At 46.8% G+C, this 25639-nt stretch overlaps 1 protein-coding gene across 2 annotated transcripts in view; it reads right to left on the minus strand.

The window, feature by feature from the left end:
• Window positions 1–25136, minus strand: part of EFR3B (EFR3 homolog B) — an 84914-nt gene extending 59778 nt beyond the window's left edge. For both annotated transcript variants that reach the window (XM_060026994.1, XM_060026993.1), the window contains exon 1: window positions 24935–25136. In XM_060026994.1, coding sequence (XP_059882977.1) covers window positions 24935–24941 — 7 coding nt within the window. In that variant the 5' untranslated portion in view covers window positions 24942–25136. The remainder of the gene's footprint in view (window positions 1–24934) is intronic.
• Window positions 25137–25639: the final 503 nt, after the last annotated feature.

Below are 25639 nucleotides of genomic sequence, written 5' to 3' on the forward strand. Positions count from 1 at the left end.
CTCAAAAAATATTAGCTGTTATCATCATCGATATTACTATGGTAACTGTTATTAAAATCTCTTCCCTAACTTAGCAGAGAGAAGGCAAGATAGAATAAAATGGAATTTCAGAGCAAGAATGGCCCTTAAAGCCTTTTGGTTTCATTTTATACTTGGAGTGTGAAGCATAAACAGCTGTTAAGAAATCTAAATCCAAATCCAGGTAGACACACATCCCCTCTCGAATGCCCAAGGACAAACCTCTGAGTAGAAACACAACTGAGCAGGGGTCATCCTGACCAGCGGCAGCAGCTACCGTGTTTTCAGTTGGTCTGTGCCAGGCACCACCCTAAGTGATTCACCTGCATTCATTCATTTACTCTTTACAAAAGTCTATGAGGTTGATACAAGTATTCTTGTTTTACAGATGGCACCAAAGGCTCTTATCCAGCTTGTTGACTTGTAAATTAAAGCACTGAGGTCTCAGTCCTCAAATACCATATATTGTGGATAGGTAAAAATAGAAACGAAAATGTATTCAACAGGAATGTGGACCATGTAATCAGCAGCATTCTAACTAAATGTCACACATACACAGAGCAGGATTGCTGAGAGATGGAATTGGAACATGTCAGAGGAGACTAATTTTGAACATTATTTATAAAAGGATTCCATTCAGTTGTGAGAAAAAGAGGGCTTTCCATGTAGCAAGAGGGTAGAAAGAAAACACGGACATTTCCTGAGTGCCTATTTGATCATGTGCCTAACTTAAGCACTACAGTTTTTTAAAAAATCCCATGAGGTATTATCACTCTACAGGGGAGAAAACCAGAGCTCAGAGAGGTTAGTTAAGTTGCCCAAGAGCGCTCAGGGTGCAGGGAACAGGGCCAGGAACAGAACAAGGAAGGCCCTCTGACTTCAGAGCAATAGTATGTATGACGATTTGAAGCAAGAGTAATTATGGTAGGCAGGGATATGAAGAAAATGTGCTCAAGTAGAAAAAGATAATTTCTAAGATGGATTATTTTTAAAAAGTCATGTATAACTGATGATGAAATCTGGACCAGCTCTGTGGATTGTACCAATGTCAGTTTCCTGGTATTGATACCGAACTATTGTTGTACAAGATGGTAACATTGGGGCTTCCCTCATGGTGCAGTGGTTAAGAATCCGCCTGCCAATGCAGGGGACACGGGTTCGATCCCTGGTCCAGGAAGATCTCACATGCCGTGGAACAACTAAGCTCATGTGCCACAACTACTGAGCCTGTGCTCTAGAGCCTGTGAGCCACAACTACTGAAGCCCGCGTGCCTAGAGCCCGTGTTCCACAACAAGGGAAGCCACAACAATGAGAAGCCCGCGCGCAGCAACGAGGACCCAATGTGGCCAAAAATAAATAAATAAATAAATGATTTTTTTTAAAAAGATGTTAACGTTAGAGGAGGCTTGGTGGAGCATACAGGGGCCCCACCCTGCACGTTTCTTTGCAATTATCTATGAATCTATACTTCAAAATAAGAAGTTTTTTAAAAGGTGGCATATAACAATGAGTGGAGGTGGTAACTGGCAGAAGAACTCGACAGAGAACTCTGATCTACTCATGGGGGGCACAAGAACCGTGTCATGCCAGAGCCTCTCCCACAGCCTCAACTGTGGGAGAAATAAGGTTTGCCAACACACATATTGAATATCTATTACGGGCCTCAGTTGTACCCAGGGCTTCCTGGGGATATGAAGCATTAACAAGACATAGGTCTGGCTTTCGGGGCTCTTACAGTCTAGCTGCAGAGAAAAGGCACAATCGCTTAATAAAATATAAGCCGGCCTAGGTGTACTGATGTTTCTTAAGGAAAGTTTCATGTGTTATAGCGACTCAAAGGAGAGTGCATGGGCTTCCCTGGTGGCGCAGTGGTTGAGAGTCCGCCTGCCGATGCAGGGGACACGGGTTTGTGCCCTGGTCCTGGAAGATCCGACATGCCGCGGAGCGGCTGGGCCCGTGAGCCATGGCCGCTGAGCCTGCGCGTCCAGAGCCTGTGCTCCGCAACGGGAGAGGCCGCAACAGTGGGAGGCCCGCGTACCGCAAAAAAAAAAAAAAAAAAAAAGGAGAGTTCATAGTGCATGCTGCTTAGGCTGGTTGGTTAAGGAAGACTTCTTGGGGGCAGTAGGATTTAGGTAGAGCCTTGAAGGATGTGTAGGGGAGGGGGAGGGACAGTCCAGGCAAGAGAAACTGTTAAGTAAAAGATTATATGTAGACATGGCTTTGGAGCCTAAGCTTGCCTAGGAGCTAGCTCCTTGCCATCTAGCTGTCAGTGTAGAATGGGCATTCAATAAAATTGTTGAATAACTTAAATAATATTCACAGAAAACAATTTTAAAAGATTCATCCTCAGTATTGTTACTCCAAATAGGAATTGTATCACATAGATACAGTTTTGTGTTTTATAGCATAGAAAGAACACGCTTTGGAATTAAGCAAAACTGGGACTATGAGCTGTGTGACCTCAGGTCATCCAAGCCCTCTGTTGGTTTCCTCATCTGTGGGAGATGAGTAAGGCATCTAGCATGAGCTGGTACACAGTAGGTGCTCCATAAATGTGAACTCTCTGGTCCCTTCACCCTATTTCATAAGCATTTTTCCTGTTGCTGAATTGTCGTCATAATTACCATTGTTAATGTGGCTTAAAATTCTAGGGAGAAGATCTATAATCATTTACTGAACTGTTTCCATATTATTTGACATTTATCTTGTTTATACTTTGATGCTTTAAAAATAATGTTGGGACTTCCCTGGTGGTACAGTGGGTAAGACTCCGTGCTCCCAATGCAGGGGGCCCCGGGTTCAACCCCTGGTCGGGGAACTAGATCCCGTATACATGCCACAACTAAGTGTGCATGCTGCAACTAAAAGATCCCACATGCAACTAAAGATCCCACACGCCTCAACTAAGACCCAGCACAGCCTAAATAAATAAATAGATAAATATTGGAAAAACAATAATGTTGAAATGAGTGTGTATACATTACAGCTTTTTTCACTTTCTGGATTATTTCCTTAGGATAGATTTCCAGAAATTGAGTCAAGAGGTATGAATATTTTTAAGACTCAAGAATGTGAACTGCCTCTTCAGGGACAGGAAATGGCCAAGGGTAGATGGAGAGGAGGTTCCAAACAGAAGGCTCTCAAGTCCTTAGGACACAAGAAGCTCTGACTGCCCAGTAAGGACTCCAGACTTTATCTTGTAGGTGAGAGAGAGTTATTTAAGGGTTTGTTGAAAAGGAGGTATAAGAGGATGAAACTAGTGTATTCTAGGAAGACCAAGCAAAAGTAATCTGGCCATTGGAATATGTCCCCAAGACATAGGGAAATATGGGTGGTGGGAAAAGAAAGAGAAAGGAAGAGCCAGACGGGCCAAATCTGAATGAGAACAGCGCACAGCTGTGAATGACAGCACAGAGAGGGGACGGGAGTCCAGAGCTTAGAATTAGTGACAGAAATGGCGATGCCTCACCCTCAATGGTGGCTCCCTGCCCACATTGGTCCTGGAAATGGGATCAGAAACTCCTCCTGCCACTGTGGAATGACAGTATGAATAACATCACATCACCACAGTGACTCGCGAGGTTTGGGACCAGCCATGAGAAAGAAGGTAGATTGGGGCCAGAGTCTGAAGACTGCCCAGTAAAATCAATGCACCAAAAGCCGATTACAAATCTGGAGGGCAAACAACAGAGAGAAGCCTTCCAGAATCAGCATTCTGTTTTTCAGATGTCTACTAACCATAAGCCCAGCATACACTGCCACCACGACGTCTGTCAACAAAGGAACGCAGTGAAACTTAGCCAGCTGGCTGAAATGTATTTGAATAAATAATTTAAGTGCAAACCTCACCGGCATACTTTTGAAGACTAGGTGACAGCATGGAAAATTTCCTAGGATGGAGTGTTTAATAAGAAAGGTATATATGTGCTAAACTATATCCGCAGTATGGCCCAAGCTATGAAAATTATGATTAAATTAGGACAAGAGATGTGGAGAAAAGAAAACAGCTTGACCTGTTGGTGTATCAAACCACAGTGAATTTTCTCCTTTGTTTTCATTTCCACGAATGCTGTATGGGTATTTGCAATTCCCCCTGCCCTGATCTTGTCTGTAAGCCTGGTGAGCAGGGCCTGTTCCCTCTGAGCCTCTGCTCCACTCTCCTGTGCTCACCTGCACTCCTCTCTGTCCCCAGCTCTTTGTTGGACAGGGGCCCATTCCCACTCCTGGCTGTGGTGGGACATTTCTAACTGAAAGGGTGTTACGGGCTGTTTACCACTTTCTTCCTCCGTTCTTCGTCCCAGCTCAGCCATCACTAACTCCTCCAGGGTTGAATTTTAAATCACCACTGGGAAAAAAACTTGGCGTGGAATCTTTAATAATTTTTATTTCAGGGCTTCCCTGGTGGCGCAGTGGTTGGGAGCCCGCCTGCCAATGCAGGGGACACGGGTTCGTGCCCCGGTCCGGGAAGATCCCACATGCCACGGAGCGGCTGGGCCCGTGAGCCATGGCCGCTGAGCCTGCGCATCCGGAGCCTGTGCTCTGCAACGGGAGAGGCCACAGCAGTGAGAGGCCCGCGTACCGCAAAAAAAAATTTTATTTCAGCATGCTTTGAAATTGGGGGGGTGGGGGGAGTATTGCATGAGCTACACTGTGACCACCAGAAGCAGGCAACGGTTTCTCTTCTCACTTTAATTTACACTGACTCCCAGCCATTCCCAAGGCCTGGACCTCCTTTCCCTCATTTCCAAAGTGACTCTGATCCAGATCGTACAATGAATCTTTGTTTTACTCATTGCTCAACATCTAATATCCAATGCAAGCAAATACATGGACCTTTAATCCCATTTATCTTATATTTGTGTCCCAAGATGGGTCTAATGATCACAGTTTGGGAACTCTAACTATGAGGCACTTGACATTCCAGATTGTCCTCAAGTCTGCAGTGAACTCAGCTCGCAGAGGAACGCTGTCTGTGTCTGTCACCTTCAAATTGTTATTAATGTCTCAGTATTTTCAGAGCTCATCACAGCCTGTTGGATAAAATCTAGGTTTCAGCTTCTCAGCATGGGGAGTGAGAACAAAGATCAGAGTAGAACACGGCTGCCAGCTTCCTACAAAAAAGTAATAATATTAACGGCTCCCCTGCACTGTCTCAGACACAGGGGCTTGTAGGACATGTCGGCCCTGACCCTGCATGTTCAGTCCAGGAGAACCAGGGCTGGGAGGACCACAGATGGAATATTGGTACTTTTCCTCCCCTTGGTTCACAAATCCCATTCTCAGTACCTGCACCTGCTCAGATGCACAAGAAAGCAGGTAAGAATGGATTGGTGGCTTTGTTTGGAAACAACCTAAATGTTGATCAATAGGAGACTGGCTACACAGACCGGGGAGCATCCATGCAACGGACGCTGTGCAGCAGCTGAAATGAGTAAAGCAGAGCTGAGAGCACCACCGTGATAGCTCTTCAGACACACTGCTAATTGAAAAGGAGGCTGCGGAACTCATGGCATGATGACATTGGTGTGAAACACTTACTGGCCCAACAAACTTGGCACATATGCAAATATGTGTGTGAAATATACGCTGTAAATGCACAAAGAGAGACCCGTAAGGACACACAGTGCAGGGTCACCAGTGGTTACCTCCAGCGTGGGATGAGGAGATGAGGTAGCCACCAGTCACTCGTGGTTATTTAAACTAATCAAATTTAAAATTCAGTTCCTCGGACACACTAGCCACACTGTATGTGTTCAGTAGCCACAACTGGCTAGTGGCTACCTTACCGGACAGCGCAGATAAAGAACACTTGCATCCGACTTAGAGCCTTAGTTTTTAGTTGAATGTCCTCCCCCAACAAAAATGTTTTATGTACTCCTCACTTAATTTAAAATAGATATAATTTAAAATTTTTTCCCATTTTCTCTTCAGGGTGAAACACCTCACAAAGTCTGATGCGAATAATTTTCTGTTCAAAGATTTGGAATCCAAGAGTTTAAAACACACACACACAGAGGGACTGTTTTCTGTATTTGGTTCTTGCTGGAGCTGATTCAAGACCTGGCAGTCATCTCATTTATTCATGCACACACCAGGCATGCAACACAAATGCATCGAGTCCATTAGATGTAGATGAAGAAAAAATAATAATAAAACCAGGATGCGTGAGTCCCTGTCCTCTTGGGCATGGGTTCAAGCAGCCATAACAAAAGGACAAGTGTCACTTGAGTCAGAGAGCCAGCGTGCTGGGACGTCAGAGGGTGGAGGTGTCATTTCAGTCTAGGTGCTTCCCAATGGAAATGAGGTACAGATAATGTGTTGACAAAGAGAAGAGAGGAGGGCTTTCCAGGCAGTGGGAACAGCATCTGCAAAAGCTCGGAGGAGCGATGTCCAAGGGAGCCTTCTGAGAGAAGTCAGCGGGCCAGTCTGTCCAGGGCAGTGTGAGGGCAGCTGGGGTGTCAGGGAGGGGCCGGGTGGTGAGATGCCCTGGATGCCAGGCCAAGAGGGGAGAACTGTCATTATACTAACAGCCACGTCATCTTTGACTGTGCCTCAGAATGTGTAAGGAATCTACTTCCGGTGGATAGATGGATGGGGCGTTGCTGGGCGGCCACAAAGAATGTGACAGCCCTGGCAGAGGAGCAGGACGAGGCCTTGAAGTGGGAATGTCCAGCTGGAGGTGTGACAAGCGTGGGGAAGTCACACAGGGTGAGTGTGCGACCCGGGTCGGCGGGGTGGGGCATATTCAGTCTCCAGCCCGTGGCAAAGCAGAAATAAATGGAAAGGGAAATCAGGAAGAAGCAGAGGCTTCTGATGGGTGTCTCACTGGCCCCAGAGCCAAGGAATGATATTTGGGATCAAGACCAGAGATGAGGTGAGTGGAACGCAGGCTAAGCTCGGCCTCCCTCCCTCCCTTTACACGTGAGGGCCACCAAACAGAGCTGACAGCTGAGGGGCAAGTGGAGGGGCTTTCTAGGGGCGACGATAGAGACAGGAATGGCCGGGCCTCACGGCATCTGCACAGCGCCCGCGATCACAGAGGGAGGCGAGGATCCGGAGGGCACCGTGTCCCGGCAGTTTGAGCGGGGAAGGTGAGTTTCAAAAAGTGAAAATGGTCAGGAGAGGAAAAACGCAGCAAGAACTGAGAAGGCGAAGGCAAAGGGCTCGGTAATCAGGCCTCCACTGGTGACCTTCTGGACAGGTTTTCAGTAGAGGTGACCTTGGAATCTCAAATAGAGCGAGTCAAGTGGGGAATGATTACTAAGGGAAGAGGAGAGGCGTAATCTCAGCTTCCGTGATTGCGGGTTTAGAAGCACCAGAAAATATTACATGAAACACTGATTTAAAGATGACACCACCACCGGCAGTGCTTGGCTTGCCTCTGCCTGGGTCACGGGGACACGTGGCTTTGACAGGCTCAGCCTCCACCAGGTGTGAATAATGGACAAACTCCAGGCCGCTTCTACTATCAGAGGCAGCGTAGGCCCCCAGGCCACGCGGGTTAACTTCCGAAGCGGCCCTGAGACCTCCTGCTTCCAGTGTAGCCTCAGGACCCTGGAGGTATTCTGTAACTTTGATGATAGAATTACTGCTAACAGAGCATTGTTGGCATTTTATAATTTAATTGGTTCTCACTTTATAAACTTTGTTTATCAGTATAAGCAGTGTATTGTTTACATATATGGAAGGAAGTAATTTGTGGGCCTTCAAAACCCAGGGAATCCTAATAAATGAGATCAAGGGTGGGGTGGGGTGTGGTGGGAGGTTAATGCCTATATGCATGGCTGTCTGTAAGGTGTTCTGAGCTCATTGTGGGAATTCACTCATCTGAAATTTATCCATCGAATACCTACCACTTGGCATATTGAGGCATTCAATTTTTTTTTTTTTTAAGAACACATGAACCGGGGGAATTTCCTCGTGGTCCAGTGGTTAGTACTTGGGGCTTTCACTGCCAGGGCCCGGGTTCAATCCCTGGTCGGGGAACTAAGATCCCGAAAGCTGCATGGTGTGGCCAAAAAAAATAACCAAATTTAAATAAATAAAAAAATAGAATAGGATTTAAAAAAAAAAAGAACACAGCTTTTAAAAAAATGATAGAACTATATTGTTGACAAGATAGGAATTACATTTATTTTCTACAAACTGTTACCGATGAACACATGGATAATATCTTCCTCTTTCTGAAAAGTGATCTGTACATGGGGGGAGGGAATAATAAATATTATTTCTAACCAAAAAAAAAAAAAAAAAAAAGAACACAGGAACCGTTGGGGTAAGGTTTCCAGTGGATAACTCCCGCCCTCAAAGAGTCTGCAGCATAGGGAGTAGAACCCATCCCATGAAAACAATAGAGTGCTTGAAATCTCACTGCTGATTTGGTTTAAGTTTGAAGCTAAGAACTGGAAACCAGGACTCAGGATTTATACCATGAATGCTTTCCCCATTCCCATAATATGTCCAGTTTCCTACTGTGGTCACCAGGCAGCCTATAAAAAGCAAGGTTACTCACCTCTAGCTTTCCAAATGAACACAGTATCAAATATAGAAACCAGAGGAAGCTTCATTGTTATGGAGCCAAAATGATGGAGAGCAAGTGTGAGTGCTTTAAATATACAGATGAACTAACAGATTTAAGACACAGACTCTTAAAGGCTAAGAGTCCAAGATCAATCATTCAAAAGGTCAAATATATAATCAGAGAATCTGTCACAGCATGAGCAGTGGTGATGGAACACAAAACAGGCACGCCCCAGAGCTGCTAAAAGATAAAGTCAGGACCAGGGTGACCATGGTGCCAGAGGGGACTTTCAGAAGCAACACTTTTGAAATGCAAATCAGAATTAGGAGCAAGCACCAGAATTCGGCAAAAAAAAAAAAAAAAAAAAAAAAAAGCAAAACAAGTGCTAGGTTGAGCCACACTAAAAATGCCAAGTAAGCATCAGGCCAAGCACAGCCAAGACCCATTTTTAATGAGGCAGTTCTAGTGTGCATGGGCATACTGAGTATATACCTGCACGAGGAAGAAAGTCCCTCCAGCAGGTTCTGCCCACATTGAAAGAAGCAAAAAGCAGATAGTCTGAGAAAGCAGCTAAGCAGAGTGGGTCCTGAAAGCAGAAACCCAGCTGGCCAGGGACAGCTTCTTAAAAAGCTCTGAATGATGAGTGGAGATTGCGAGCTTCAAATCAGATCTTCAGCCTCTGGAGGGGTGGCTCTGTTACTGCTATGTTGTCATTAAAAAGGATCTGTTGATAGTAAAATACGTATTACAACCCCTCCTATTAACATCAACATCAGCTAACATTAAGCTCTCATTATGCATCAGGAACTGTTAAGAGGTTTGAATGAATTGTTTTATTCAATCCTCCCAATAGCACTGAGGTGGAATCTATGTCCCCATTTTACAGATGAGGAAAATGAGGCTTAGTATACACAGTTGAGAAACTTATCCAAAGTCACACAACTGTTACTTGGGGTAGTGGGATTCAAACCTAGGCCTATCTGACTATAGCATCTTCACACTTAACCCCAGGGCTGCAAAGGAGACACTGAGATTTATTCACTTCCATGTGCCATTGGAAAAAAATCCATTTTTAGCTAGGGAGATGTAGGTCTTTGTGCAGAGATATCACAAACCAGCACATTATTAAGAAACAGGTGAATAATAAGGCCATTAAAGGCTATGCATTCTTAGGAGAACGACATCACTGCGAGGTCACAGAAGCCCCAAGGAGGAAATGGAAAAATCAATCCTGCGCACACACCCAGCTCTGCTCAGCCACCCTCCGTGCTGGTCCTGGTGCTGAGACGGGCACCAGCAGGCCTGGTCAAGCCAGGCTTTGTTCTGCCATTTAAGGTCCAACAAGAGTCAGCAGTGCCCATGGCAGTGCTCCAAAGGCCTTGCACCAGATGGCCCTCCTTACGAGCCCTCTGCCCCCTGCCCTGCCAGCACCATCAACCTCCCAGCTGCCAACGCCGGCCTGGACTTCCTGGGTCAGCTTCTTCCGCTCTCTGCTCAGCACAAGTTTTCTAGCAGCATGCGCTCCACCCAGCAGCTCTCAATGAGCACTTTTCCTGGGGTGCTGGGGACCTTGCTGGGCTTCGGGTGACAGCCCGGTGCTGGCTGGCACGGGTCCCTGGCTGTCTTCTGGCACACCAGCTGCCAGCAGTGCAAAACAGACCTGCGATTGTTTGCATGCATGTTTTCTTTCCCTGGGTTTCCTGCTGTCTTATTGCAATATAATTAACATGCAGTAGATGCACAGATCTTACCAGTTCAGTGCCTTGAGTTTCGACAACTGCCTATACACTTGTGTAACCACCACCCAAACAAGAGAGAGAACATTTGGGATGTCCCCAGAGAGTTACCCTTCCCAGTCAAGCCCCTCACCCAACCACTATCTGATTTCTAACTTCTATCATCACTGATTTGTTTTTGCATGTATTCTTGCCTAATTGTACCTAAAACATAATGAGAAGATGTTAGATAACCATCCACAGGCCTTTGATGGTGAAAAACATTTTGGATTATATTTAGTTCTGCCATTAAAACACATGCTCACTACACAAAACGTAAAAAAATACCAAACAGTTTTTTTGTTTGCTTTTTGTGTTTAAAAAATTTTTTTTTTAATTTTTATTGGAGTATAGTTGACTTACAATGTGTTTTTAATTAATTAATTAATTAATTTTTTTTTGGCTGCATTGGGTCTTCGTTACCGCGCCCGGGCTTTCTCTAGTTGTGGCGAGCAGGGCCTACTCTTCGTTGTGGTGTGCAGGCTTCCCACTGTGGTGGCGGAGCGGGGGCCCTAGGTGCGCGCTGGCTTCAGTAGTTGGGGCATGCGGGCTCAGTAGTTGTGGCGCACGGGCTTAGTTGCTCCGCGGTATGTGGGATCTTCCTGGACCAGGGCTCGAGCCGTGTCCCCTGTATTAGCAGGCAGATTCTTAACCACTGTGCCACCAGGGAAGTCCCTGACTTGCTATGTTGTGTTAGTTTCAGGTGTACAGCAAAGTGAATTTGTTATACATATACATATATCCACTCTTTTTTAAGATTCTTTTCCCATATAGGCCATCACAGAGTATTGAGTAGTTTCCTATGCTACACACTAGGTTCTTATCAGCTATTTGTTTTATATATAGTAGTATGTATATGTCAATCCCAATCTCCCAATTTATGCCTCCCCCCCCATCCCCTGGTAACCATAAGTTTGTTTTCTACATCTGTAACTCTACTTCTGTCCAAATAGTTTTCATTTTTTGTTATTTTTTAATAAATTTATTTATTTTATTTATTTTCGGCTGCGTTGGGTCTTCGTTGCTGCGCGCCGGTTTTCTCTAGTTGCAGAGAGCGGGGGCTACTCTTCGTTGCTGTGCACAGGCTTCTCATTATGGTGGCTTCTCTTGTTGCAGAGCGTGGACTCTAGGCACACGGGCTTCAGTAGTTGTGGCTTGCGGGCTCTAGAGCACAGTCTCAGTAGTTGTGGCGCACGGGCTTAGTTGCTCTGAGGCATGTGGGATCTTGCTGGACCAGGGCTCGAACTCGTGCCCCCTGCATTGGCAGGCGGATTCTTAACCACTGCGCCACCAGGGAAGCCCCAAATAGTTTTGGAAAGAAAGTTTAAAAATCATCTGGGATCCTATCACTCAGAAATAACCACTGTTAGTATTGTAGAGGGTTTCTTTCAGGGCTCGTGTACCTGCATTGAGGACAGGCTGGCTTTCTAGGGTGGCATTAGCTTTTTTAATAAATAAATAAAGCTTGCTGCTGCCCTCAGAGCAGGCCACTTAGAGTTGCCTGTAGTGAGAGGCAGCTTCACCAAAAATCAACCTGCAATTTCAAGCGCCAACTCTTGTGGTTCATTTGGGGCCGACATCTGAATTCACTGCTTGTTTTCTGCAGAGGAATGTGTCTGGCACTTTTTTTCCCCACTGGCAGTCACATGACCTCTCCTGGTACCTCAGTTTCACTGCTCAGAAGGACAGCGTCTAGCTCCTTGAGACGCACCTTCCCCCACAAGGTGAATAATGCATTTGCCATTAAATCAGACCATTTGTAACAGAACCTCCAAATTTGATAATCATTCCTCCAGGCACTTTCACAAAAATGCAGCCACAGACCTGCCCTTGATATTATTCAAATTTTCTTCCTTTGAAAGATGGCACTTTAATAATATTCTTAATTTAAGTTGGAGTTTTCTAAAGACCCCAAGATTATGATGGTGTCAGTTTCTGGGTCTCCTTTTATATACACCCCAAGCAACAAGGTGACTAATGCTAGGTCATCAGCCTAGCCTTATTTATGCTCCAGAACTCTTTTTATCTTGCAGAACTCTGTACCCATTAAACAACTCTCTATACCCATCCCCTCAGCCCTTGCTGACCTCTATTCTATGAAGCTGACTACTCTAGGTACCTCATATAAGTGAAATCACACAGGGTCTGTTGTGTTGTGACTAGCTTATTTCACTTAGCATAACGTCCTCAGGGTTTATCCACTTTGTGGCATGTGTCAGGATTTCCTTCCTTTTTAAGGCTGCATAATATTCTTCTGCATGTATATACCACATTTTGTTTATCCATTCATCTGTCAAGATATAATTAGGTGGCTTCCACTTTGGGCCGTTTTGCATAATGCTGCTATGAGCATGGGTGTACAAATATCTTTTTGAGACCCTGTTTTCACTTCTTTTGGTATATATCTAAAGACAGAATTATTGGATCATACAGTAGTTCTGTTTTTAATTTTCTGAAAAACTGCCACAACGTTTTCCACTCCCACCGGCAGTGCACAAGGATCCCAGTTTCTCCACACCCTTGCCAACATTTGTTATTTCCTGTTTTTTTGGTAATAGCCATCCTAATCAGTGTGAAATAGTATCTCATTGTGGTTTTGATTTGCATTTCCCTAATAATTAGCGATACTGAGCATCTTTTCAGGTATTTGTTGGCCATTTGTATATTGTCTATGAGAAATGTCTATTCAAGTCCTTTTCCCATTTTTAACCAAGTTGTTATTCTGTTGTTGAGTTGTAGGCATTCTTTATATATTCTGGATAGAAATCCCTTATCAGATATACGATTTGCAAATATTCTCTAGATTGCCATCCTGTGGGTTGCCTTTTCACTCTGTTGATAGTATCCTTTGGTGCACCAAAGTTTTAAATTTTGATGTGGTCCAATTAATAATGGCATTTTAAACGAGTCCACTTGGACTAGAAGAGAAAACAGTGTTGGGAAAAAAACCCAGACCTCGTTCTTTTCTTAGTTGTGCCACTCAGTGAGCTGGATGACCTTGGACAAGGCATTTAATTTCTCTGAACTTTATTATCTTTTTTTTTTTTTGCATTACGTGGGCCTCTCACTGTTGTGGCCTCTCCCGTTGCGGAGCACAGGCTCCGGACGCACAGGCTCAGCGGCCATGGCTCACGGGCCCAGCCGCTCCACGGCATGTGGGATCTTCCCGGACCGGGGCATGAACCCGTGTCCCCTGTATCGGCAGGCGGACTCTCAACCATTGCGCCACCAGGGAAGCCCTGAACTTTATTATCTTTATATGAAAATTGGAGCGGGGAAAAGAACACTTAGCACACAGGATTTTTGTGAAATGTGAATGTACATAGGGCAAGAATCATAGCATCCAGCACTTGGAAGGCACACGCCTCTTATCCACGCCTACCCCAGCATACTTGTCAGGAGCATCGTTTCATTCCACAGGACCCCAGGACAGACACTGTTTGAATTAACAAAGGGATCATTACCTGGTCTTAACAGTGAGGAAATGGGTGCTTGGCCAGGTTACATAGAGAACCCAAGACCCCAGTGCCTACATCACCACTGGGATCTCCTGCTGTGGATGCACCCACAGTCCCTGCTGTCTCACCCACAGGACAGACCAGTCACCCCAACCCAGGTGCAGACGTAAGAACTGGGAAACCCTTCAAGACCATCCAGTCCGGCTCTCCCAACTTACAGATGGTGAACCTAAATCTGAGGGAGGTTGAGAATCTTGCCCAGATTCACACAGCAACAGAGCCTGAATCACCCTGACGGCCAACGCTCCCTCCCAGCGCAGAAATGAATGTCCTTGAGAAAACAGAAGGGAGGCCTTGTATGATGTCCAGCACCACCCACTCCTCTCCAGAACACTCAGCCCTGTTCTGCTCCGACAGTGTTGTCTGGGGGAGAAGAGGACATTCCCAGCAGTGCTAGGGAATATCTTTGGTGTGAAATTTCTCAAGATAGACAATCAGACATGTTTACTCTATTTAGCAGCCCCTGGGCCCAGGCCTGCTACAAGGACCACGCCCCTATCAGGGGTTTGAGGGAAGCAATGGGACGACCCTGGTATTTTTTCCCTTTTCTACTCTACCTGTATAGGAACCTCAGCCAAAGTCAGCACACCTGCTATTCCAGGTGCCCCCGAACTCTAGCCCTGAGACCAAAGGTGCACAAGGGTGCAGAGTGCTTTACCCAGGAACATTCTGGCCAAGTGCTTCAAGAAACAGACATTTCATTGCCTTTGCCTCAAAAGGCCTTTTCATCTTTCTTGTTTTGTGAAAGAATACTGCACAGACAATATGAATGGAAATCAAAATAAAGATTTACCCAGAATTATGCCACTAAGTAACCTTCCTTTTTGAAGAAAATGATCATAACATTTATTCTGAGCTCTACAAACCAAGAAAGAAATATGTAAGAATGACTCTCTAACTGCCCTAACCATCTCATTGGTAGGCCAAGTGGTTACCGCTCATCATTAACACCATTAAAGTCTGGAGGAAAAGCCAAATGGTCATATTCCGGCATATTCTTTATGCTCTACAAAGTTATGATCGATGCGGAAAGGCACCGTAAGATGGTAAAATATTATTGTCACTACAGGATTCTCTCTGTTCTTAGAGAGATTCCCCAGCCCACCATCACTGGTACCTTGGAAACTTGGGCTGCTAGGTATGTACCTATGGTTGGATGAATGACACATACAATTATTTTATAGTTCGATGCAAATATCTGAGGTCTTACTACATACCAAAGATCTTCCCTAGATGCTAGGAAAAACGAAGATTAAGGTAGAGGTTGTGTCCTCAAGAGGTTCACAGATCTAGTGTGTAAAGGAATAAATGACATTCAGTTTGATAAATACATGAAAAAAATAACAGCCAAGTATAAGATACAGTGGGGACACAAAGAAGGCTTGGGGAAGGCTGCACAGCTCTGGGTTTTTTCAGCATCCATCCTGTATGACTCAGCTCTCGGAACATACCTCCTGCACAAGTAGTAAGAAGCTAGGAGGTGCTGGGAATGCATCGCTTTATTACAAGCAGTGCCTTTCTAAGAGATCTTCATCCAAGGTCTTTATAAATGTTCTTGTAACTTAGGACTTATGATTTATAAATGTTATTTCACGTATTTGTCACCTGAAAAGAAAGTTGGGACATGGAGAGAAATTGTTCCGAATAGTTATGATGAAGCTTGGAGCCCTGCCAGGCTAAGAATCTAAGACTCCTGGTTCCCAGATGCTTGAATTTATCTGGGTCCTTCTGTAGGGTAATGAGAAAGTTGGCATTTGAGCCCAGGAATCCTAATTCTCAGATTTATAGGCAAACTACAGCATGTGAGTTAGGGCACTGAGCTTCAAAGTCCTCATCAGGCACCCATATTCCTAGACGTAAAGCCACAACTAAACTATGTACAATCTACTGAAAGACTCAGTTTGGAATTCTCTCGTGGTGAAATTTGCCATTTGGCATAAGGCACATGTAATCGCCATCAGGTACAAAAGCAGTGTTTTAATTTCACATGCAGTTCTGTGAACACTTGCTTAAGAGACAATGGAGAATGAACTTCAACCAGCTGCATGACCTTGGGCAAATTATTGGTCTTCTGAATCTCTGTGTCCCCAGCTCAACCACAGGTGTAATGACATCCACCACCAAAGGGTTGTTCTGAGTGGAGGTAATGAACAGAATGACACAGGATAAACATCGCTACATTTTAGTAATGCCTAAGAATGTAGCGTAGTCTAAGGACTTAGATGAAGATGTCACACCTGTCCTCTTTGTGGTCTAAGAGATTTTCTCATCTTTCTGGTGCAGGGATGAGAGGGACACAGTCACGGCCCACCAATCTGTGCATGGTCCTCGAGGAGACAAGAAAGTGCTCGACAGAATCAGCGTTATGGTTGTCCCCGTTCAGGGTCCCCATCTGACAGGTAGGCTTCCCAGAGGCAGGGGCCCAGCTTGCCAATCCTGTAGCAGCTCTATGGTTTGATATTCTTATTATCAGACCCCTCTGTCTAAGGATTTTAACAAATACAGTCTAGATATGATATACTCATCCTTGTAAGCAGGGACTGTCACTGTTTCTGGAGAGGGCATGGCCTTGTCCGAGAAGCAACCACAAGAATTGCTCAGATGATGATAATATCCCCTTTCATAGGTATGATGTCCTATAACATAAATACATGTATGGGGACATTTTCTCATTACAAAGCAAACTATCCCCGTTTTATAGGGGAGGGAATGGGCTCAGAGAGAGAGGAAATAACTGTCCAGGGTCCTATGGCTAGAAGGTGGCCACTAGGGACTTGGACCACTGTCCCTCTCTAACACACACAGCTCAGTCCTAACCCCACCTCTCAGAGGCAGCAATCACTGCTTCTAGGCTGGCTGGACCTGAAGATGTAGGGAAGGAGTTTTAATTCACAGACAAACTATCAGAAAAACAGAAGCTCCTCCTGTGAATGAAGGTCTCAGTCTCTGGGGTCCTTCTGGGTCCTCTAGGCCAAGCACTGACCATGGACCATGTTGTTAAGAACACTGCCAACAAGGCATGTGTGTGACTCAGTGCTGGTTGAATGACGGCCCCATCCGCCTGCCTGCCAGTCTCTCTCTCTGAGATGCACGCCCAAGCTCCCTTGTTTTTCACGCCACCACTGGTGCTTACGTTGTCTTCCGCTATTCTCCTGAATCCTCTCTTACTTACCTTTTCTCATCTAGGTCCCCCAGACTATTCCTGGGCCATTTCTCTCTCTGACAAAGCAAAACGATGATAAAGGAGGCGGAGAGGCTGCCAAGAGGCAGAGGCTCCAACCTGAAGCGAGCTCCCTGATTCCCTGCTGGCGGGCCTGGGACCAACGAGAAGGCACATCCCCCTCAGCAGTTCATCCCTGACGCGCACACTCTCCTCTCTCCCCAAATTGACATGTGCCAGTCTCTGTGGTGCAGTGAGCTCTGCAAAGGAAAGACCCATGTTCTCTGAAATATTCAGAATATTCTAGGGACAGCATTGTAGGAGGGGGGTGAGTCCGCACTGTGGAGCTGGAATGCCGAGGTTCAAATCCCAGCCCAATCACATAACCGTGTAGCCACGGGTGGGTCACTAAAACCCTTAGCTCCTCAGTTTTCTCATTTCTAAAGTGAGAATAATAATTACCAACCCCTAGAATTTGGGGAGGATTAAATCAGTAAATACCTAAAAAGTGCTTAGAACGCTGCTTGGCACATAGCGGTGCCCAATGAATGGAAACGAAAGTAAGCGTAATTGTACTGTTATTCAAAACACAGTTAAGGCTGAAATACAGAGAGGGTCAGAAGTTATAAAGAGGTAAATTTCAGAAAAGACATCTAGCTCAGAATTCACCCATTCAACAAGGATGAATGAGTAGGTTTTTGAGCACCTACTCCATACCAGGCAGTGCTCTGTGCCCTAAAGATGCAGTGCGGAACACAGAGGAGAGGAATATTAGATTGTGGTCCATGGCTGTGCAGTGAATTAAAATAAGGCATGTGAACGAGAGGGACAGACAGCCCTCCCTGGATTGTGGAGACAGGAAGAGCTTCTCCAGGGAGCACACTCTCAAAAGACTCCCATTCATCCGTAGAAGGAGAAAGTAACATCCACAGCTGCGAAGCGGGGCAGGAGCCTCGGCAGGTCCTGGCTCATCCAAACCAGGAAGGAAGCCGACGGCAGAGCCCGTGGCAGTTTCAGGGAGGAATCAGAATCCACAGACTTGTATTTGGACCAGTGTTCATACTCTACAAACTGGGATACAGCTGATTAAGGGAACTATATTTTCAAAAGAAAAATCTAATTTAGGCCAATATTTTTGAAATATCTCCTTTTTAAGGAGGAACTCAGGGAGGAATTTCTTTCAGATCTTAGCATCTCAAAAAACTGTATTTGTCCCAGGCAATTGCATTTTTTTAAAAGTTTTAAAGATGCTCTGAGTTTTGCAAATGACTTTTCTCCTCTTTTTTTGGCCTACAGGAAGCTCAAAACTGAATTTGTAACAGGGCTGATAGGTGTTTTTTCCCTGATACAACTTTATCTTTGGCTTTTTTTTTTTTTCTGTTTTACTCTTAGATTTTCTTTGCATTGATTGATTGATTGATTGATTGATTGATTTTTTGCGGTACGCGGGCCTCTCACCGTCGCAGCCCCTCCCGCTGCGGAGCACAGGCTCCGGACGCGCAGGCTCAGCGGCCATGGCTCACGGGCCCAGCCGCTCCGCGGCATGTGGGATCCTCCCAGACCGGGGCACGAACCCGCGTCCCCTGCATCGGCAGGCGGACTCCCAACCACTGTGCCACCAGGGAAGCCCGATTTCTTTATTTATTGTAGCACAGGTGTGTGTGTGTAACATATATGCTCCATATCCTCTTTAGAATTAGTTAGATTATAATCAATTTACTGCTCTAGGTAATTTAGCACCTATTTCACAATAAACTATTTTTTATATCTGCTTACATAACCCACATTTTATGTACCATGGGAATTTTTTTTAAAGTTTCAGTTCACCTTATCCCCACCCAGTCCTACTGTTTTTTTTTTTTCTTTTTTTAAGGGGCAAACATCTTCCACTGCATATGCACAATTGTAACTGGTCCAAAGCCTTCTCACTCCTTAGGCTACTGCCTGCATCTTCAGCATCTATCTCCTCTTCTTTCCTTCATTTCCCCTCATCCCCCCACCCATTCTGCACAGTGCCCCCCAGTTTCATTTCTTTAAAACATTAATTGAGCAAATCAGCCACTTGACAGTTTTCAACTCTTCACCGGCTCCTATTGCTCATAGGGGTAAGTGAAAACTCCGTATCCTGACAAAATCTCCTACTCCATCACGTAATTCACCATCTAAACTGCCCAATCCCTGGCAGTTTCCCTAACTATCCCTGGACATGGCTTTTCTTTCCCCACCTCTGTGCACTTACCCTGGTGTGTCTCCCGGCATGCTCCCCGGCCCCCTACCCCCCAGCCCTCAGAACGTCACACAAATGCCTGCTGTCCTGCGAAGCCCTCCTAATGGCTCCACCTCCCAGTGGGCTCTTCCGCGTCCAAATATTGCTGGCTGACCATCTGAAGAGTAGCTCCATTCTACCTCGCGAAACTGTGTAATTTTACTGAACCTGTCTCTGTATCGTTTAATTTTTTGCAGGTTTTACAACTCGTTTGCGCATTGAAACTGGAAACTTCTTGATGGAAGGAACTTTTATACATTTTTTATCCCTCACGATGCCCTGTGTAGTATCATATATAGTTGACACTCCACAAATACTTGATAGTTTATGTCTATTTCCCTTCAAAATACAAAGCATAAAGCAAATGACAGACCCGTGGTTAAGTCCTCAATAAATAAACTAATCATACTCATATGACAATTCACTAAAATGCAAAAGATTAGAAAATATAGGAAGTGTTTAACTTCACTAGTAATAAAGAATACAAGTTAAAATTATATAATGTTTCTTATCAAATTAGTAAGATTAGGAAAAAATCTCAACCTTTAATGCTTTTGAGAGTACAAGGAGATAGGTACTCTTATAACTGCTGGTGTTATCGATACAAATTGAAAACAATTTGACAATATGTAACAAATCTTTAAAATGTTTATATGCCTTGATCAACCCATTTGGAGGGCTAGGGAGATACTCCAAGGTGCAGAGAAAGCTCTGTGCACCAGCTACTCTTCCCAGGGTTATAACACTGAATCTTTATGAACAACTTAAATGTACAATAAGGAAATTATATGTCCATTCAGTGGACTGTTACATAGCATTAAAATGGCATTAAAAATGGCAGCCAGTGACTCTGTGTTAACTTGGGGGTGGGGGAATGCTTATATTCTAATGTTAAGTAGAAAAAAATAGAATACCAAATTATGGGAAATGAATAATTCTAACCACATAAACAAATGCATGGAAGGAAAGATATCAAAATAGTAAAAGCAGTTATACTTGTTTATTGTTTACGGTGTTTTCCAGATTTTCTAGAAGGACTGGATGACTACCAGGGGGAAAAAAAAAAGATGTTTTTTTTTTTGGCCACACACCTTGGCTTGTGTGGGATCTTAGTTCCCCAACCAGGGATCAAACCCGGGCCCCCTGCAGTAGAAGCGCAGAGTCCAAACCACTGAACCACCAGGGAATTCCCAAAAGATGCTTTTCAAAGTAGATTTTTCTTTTGTTTATACCAGGAACAGTATCACAAGCACTGTTATTAAGTTTATGAGACATAAGCTTAATTTTCTTTTTTTTTTTTTTTTTTTGCCCCTTTTTAAAAATAAGAAATGGAGAGAAGAGAGAAAGTGGAAGAAAGGGAAGGAGAAAGTGCGGGCAGCTCTCTTATCCTGATTAATCCCTGCAGGAGGTGGGCATTGTCATCCTGTAGAGCCAGGAAACAGGCTCAGAAAGTCAGGTCCAAGGTTACCTGAGGGGCAGAGCCACCATCACAACCAGGGTAACACGCCAGGAGCAAGGCAAGAAAGAGAAAAGAAAGGGCAAAAGCAGGTGAGCACAAAATCTTAGGGGTAATTTACATAACAACATGAAAGGTTGGTTCTAGTGGGTAGAATTGTGGATGGTTTTTTTTCCCCTCCTCCCTTTTCCAGATTTTCCATAAGGTGATATTAACTTTTTGTTTTTATTTATGTGTGATAAGGAAACTGCAACCGTTTGAAATCACTGAGCTGTGAGCAGCCAGAGAGAAGACAGGCTCTACTCACTCCACCCCCCGCCCCACTACGGGGAATAAAGGAGTCAGGAGGAGAAGGGAGGGGGTGGGGGGACAGCTCCCACCTGAACAAGCCACATGCTGCACCATAGGACTGCGTCAGGATTTGGGGGATGAGGTTGGAGTGTGTGTGTGTGTGTGTGTGTGTGTCCTGCGATGAGGAGAAGCAGGATCTGTGGAGCTGTCTGCCAAGGTGAGCCTTTGTGCCGCACGTGGAGTCGGCTCCACCCTGCACTTCTCCCCGCCATCCACAAGTCACACACACATGCGCTCTGTAACGCACATTTACAGAAAGTTGTGTGCTGTTCCCTACAGTCGGCTTTCTGAATCACAAAGCATGAAGAAAGGCCTATGTTGGGCATGAGGCAGAACCTAGAGGTGAGGAGGGATTCATTAGTGCATCTTTTGTTTAAGGGAGATTGGGCTACACAGATGGTGGTTCTGGGAAAATGCTTCCCAATCGTCTTCATGGCCTGCTGCCCTGATTCCGGAGGGTAGTGTTTCTTGGAGAGCTCGGCCCCGCCTTGGTGCGTAAGCGGGACACTCCTAGGTGGGACCACCGTGGCTCCATCCCAGGGGAGAAGCAGAGGGAAACTTTTAATTATGTAATTCTAACACACACAAAAAAACCCTAATGGGAATCCATTTTTTGCAGAGAATTTGCTCACAATCTTCCTACCCGAGCACAAAGGGCTTTTATAGTTTCCCAGATCCCTTGTCAGTCTGTGTTCAGTTAGAAAAAGAGTGTGGGGGGTCACCTGTGTCCTTTCGGAGAGCCGCTTCCAGAAAGTGGCTGGGCTTTAGGAATGAGTGAGCGGTGAGAAGCAGCTGGGGTGAGTTTGGGGAAGGGAAGGAGAAGTAGTTCAGTGGCTTGAGTGGCTAGCTAGGTCGAGGTGACTTGTGTGTTAAGCTGGGGTGGGAGGTTATGCAAACAGGCATCTTTAGGAGCCAGCAGAGAGGAAAAGAGAAGGGCAAAAAAAAAAAAAAAAAGAGAAGGGCAAAGGTCCAGAAGGACCTGAAGGGCACGGCTCTTGAGCAATTTGTCTTGTGAGTGTAGAACCTCTTATAATGCACTGTCACATCCACGGTCCAGCTCTGAGGCTCACACAGACCTGGGAGGTAGATGGGCCTCTCGCCGTTTTATACAGAGATATCATTCTGAGAGACAAACCCACTTGTCTAAGATGAAACAAACATGAACTGACTGTGGGTTGAGATGGGCTGGCCCCACGTCTAGGATTCTTTCTGTCCCAGATGGTACCGCGTCCTCTAGCAAAGACAAGGGGCCCTTATTCTCCCATAGATGGAAAGAAGAAGATGGGGGAAACTGAGGACACAGGGAGACTGAGTTGTCGGGGGCAGAGGTAAGGTGAGGAGGAGACGAGAGGGGAGGTGAAGATCTGTCCAGCATCACCACGCAGCTGAGAGGCAGCAATGGGAGTGAGATTATGCACACTGATAATGGATCCAGTAACCAGGGTGGATGGTCAAGGGACACCTTTACCTAAAGCTCTTACGTGACTGTTGGCTCTACACAGGGGCCTCACTGCCCATCAGTTAATAAAATCCCTGGTGGCATTTTCCCAGTGAGCATTTACCCAGGGCATCAGGGGAGGGGGAGGGGCACTGAGCTAGGAAGCCCCTGTTTTCATTTTGCCTTTTTCCATCTAACTGTGTCACCTTGGATAAATCACTCAGAAAACAAGAACCAAATATAAGAAGTCTATGATTCTATGCCTTCCCCACCTCCCTATTCACATCTTTTTTCATCATTGATTGCCGCTGAGGAGAGAAAGATTATAAGTATGACACGGACCCTTTCTTTTCATGAGAGCCAAGAAAATACTAAAATCCAGGCCAACAAGCCCTCCCCTTGGAGAGTGGGCACCTGTCACACCTCCTAAGACAAGGCTTTGCACTAAGCGAGATTCAGTAATCATCTCCCAACCAGCACTGGCATGACTTTGCTGCAGGCAAGTATGCAGAGGATTCCTTCATTGCAATCTTTCTATGCATGATTCAGGGGTAAGTACCGTCTCTGTTTGCATCTGGAGGAATAAGAACATATTACAAAACAGAACTGAAAAATCTGTGGTGTATCCAAAAATAGCACGCAGATATTTCAGCCTCCCGGTTCACCTTTCTGTACCATCCAACTCTCCCTTGACTTGCTTCGCACAACAGAGGCAGACTGGGACTCCCAACGCTCAGGCATCCTGGGATCAGTTATCCAACTGTCTCGGACTAAATGCCTCGAGGTGACCCAGCAGAACTAGGGTTCCTAATTCTTACCCATTCTGCTGGGCCTCGTCCTAACTCCTTCCCCACTGCAGGTGCCCCTGCAGTCACATGCTTTTATCAAGTGATCTGCAGCGTTAGCCTGCCCACTCTGCAGAAAAGAACGGGGGGAAAACAGAGAGTAAGAAAATATAGCTGTCTCCTGGGAACCTCACAGCCTCCTAGCTTATAAAACACGACCGCCTTGCTACCTTCCTGCAGACTCCCCATTGGCCAGCAGCACATGCTCGGAAGTCAATCCCCTCCCACCCCACTCCCCAGCCTTGGCCCATCCAAGAGATGATACTTGCTTGAAGGGACCTGATGATGTTCCAACCTGGGTCAGAAATGCACATGTGTGACCAATGGGGCAGGAAAGGAGGCTGATTAAAAGGCTGAGTGTCTCTCTAAACAACGAGGCCCACTGACTGCTGAGCCTTCGTACTACGCTCTCAGCTTCCTGTGCCTCAAACTTTGTGACTCATAGCGCTTGCTTGCAGAATGAGGCAGCTGAGCGGCCTTGGCGATGGGTTAAATCGGGAATGTGCTTTTCTTCCGACACTCACCCCTCAGGTGCCACCTGAGCCTCTACCTGGCCAGGGGGGTGGGAGCTGAGCATAGCTTCAGCTCTTTTGCTGGCCCTAAATAGCTGCAAGAGCCTGATTTCCGATGGACTTAGGTCCATGGGGATCCTCTCTCTGTCTCTGTCTGTCTCTCATACACACACACACCAGTTCAGAGTATCTGGAGGCTCTGTAATGCCGCTGATTTCTAAACTGGTCTGGGTCTCCAGTCCTCCAGTCCTCAGAGCTGCAATCTGAGACCCAGAGTGCTATTTTCTTCACCCACACTGCCTCCAAAACCAGAGGAATTCCTGGAAATTTTTAAAGCAGAACAGGGTATCAAGAGGGTCTGGCTAACTGTTGCACATCAGTTGAGGGGATGGCTGTGGAAGGGGGCTAGAGAGGTCAGGGGACAGCCAGAGGTGGCCACCCAGAGCTGCCCGGCACCCTCAGCAGCGTCTCTCCCGTTCATCCCTGCGGAGGGCATATCTGGAAGTTCGGGAGCTTGGGTGCCACGGGCGGCAGGGGCAAGCAGAGGGCAGGTCCATCCAGGGGCGGCGAGACCAGGCTCCCAGAACTGGCTCTCTGGCCAGCCAGCCCTCTGCACCGCGGGCGCCGCCTCCCACATGCTCGGAGCCTGCACAAGACAGGCAGCGAGCGTCTCCCCGCAATCCCGGACCGGCTTCCCGCATAAAACTCCCCAGCACAACCTGCTTTTGTTAATTCTGCAAATGCTGTCACGACACCCCCTGTCTGCTCGGCTCCGAGGGAGACTCGCTTTCCCCAGAACCCAGCCGCTTCGGATCCCCCGAGCCCCCCGCACCCCGACGGACCACCGCCCACCCGCCCCAGCGCCCTCAAACAGCTAGGTCCGAAGGACCTCGAGGACCCTACAGCCCCCAGTCCTGAGCATCTTTGTCCTCCCAGCACAGACGCGCACACAGAGCGACAGAAAGAGCCCAGCCGGGCACCGAGTCCGCGCCCCTGGCCTCGCCGGGGCCCCGCAGGGGGACAATGGTCCTCGTTCTGCAAGTTTGTGAGCCCGGAAGCAGAGCCCTCCTTACCGTACATCTTGGCGGGGCGAGTGCCTCCCGGGAGGCCGCGTCGCCTGCAGCCAGCCCCCGGCGGCGCCGGCCTTTCATTCACAGCCGGGGTGGCCGATGGCGGCGGCCGGCGGAGGCCCGGGCGGGGCGGGAGCAGGAGCTGGAGCAGGAGCGAGAGCGGGGGCCGGACGCCAGAGGGCAGGGGCCGGGAGCCGCACGCCCATTCAGCAGCCCCGGCTGAGCGCGGCCGGCCTCGGCTCGGGTTTCTGGGCAGGGCTGCGCCGAGAGGGGCGGAGGCTATGCTAATGAAGGTCCCTTCCAGCGGGCTCGGCCACTGCCGGGCCGCCCCGCCCAAGCTCCGCCCCGCCCCGCCTCGCCCCCCGGCAATTCCCACCCTCCGAGAAACCCAAATCCCTAGAAGCACCTTTCCCAGGCTGTCGCCCCCAGGTGCTGGGTGGCGCATTTTCCAGAGGCAGCTTCCCGCAGGGGAAGTGACCCACCCTGCTGTCCGAACGCTCAGGCCTACAGCTGAGATCTCCCATAACCCGCGGGCACCGAGGGTCAGCAGGGGTGCTGGAAGCTGCATATGTAGCCCCTCCCCCAAATTTATCCAGAATGCGTTGTCTGATCCAGGGGTCGCCAGGAAGAGGAATTGGGGCATAACCTTCCGCCGTCCCTTGGCCCCCTTAATAAACCCCATTCCCTAATTAAGCCCTCAGCTATGGC

This window comes from Delphinus delphis, chromosome 12 (genome assembly GCF_949987515.2).
Source record: "Delphinus delphis chromosome 12, mDelDel1.2, whole genome shotgun sequence".
Classification (NCBI taxonomy): domain Eukaryota; kingdom Metazoa; phylum Chordata; class Mammalia; order Artiodactyla; family Delphinidae; genus Delphinus; species Delphinus delphis.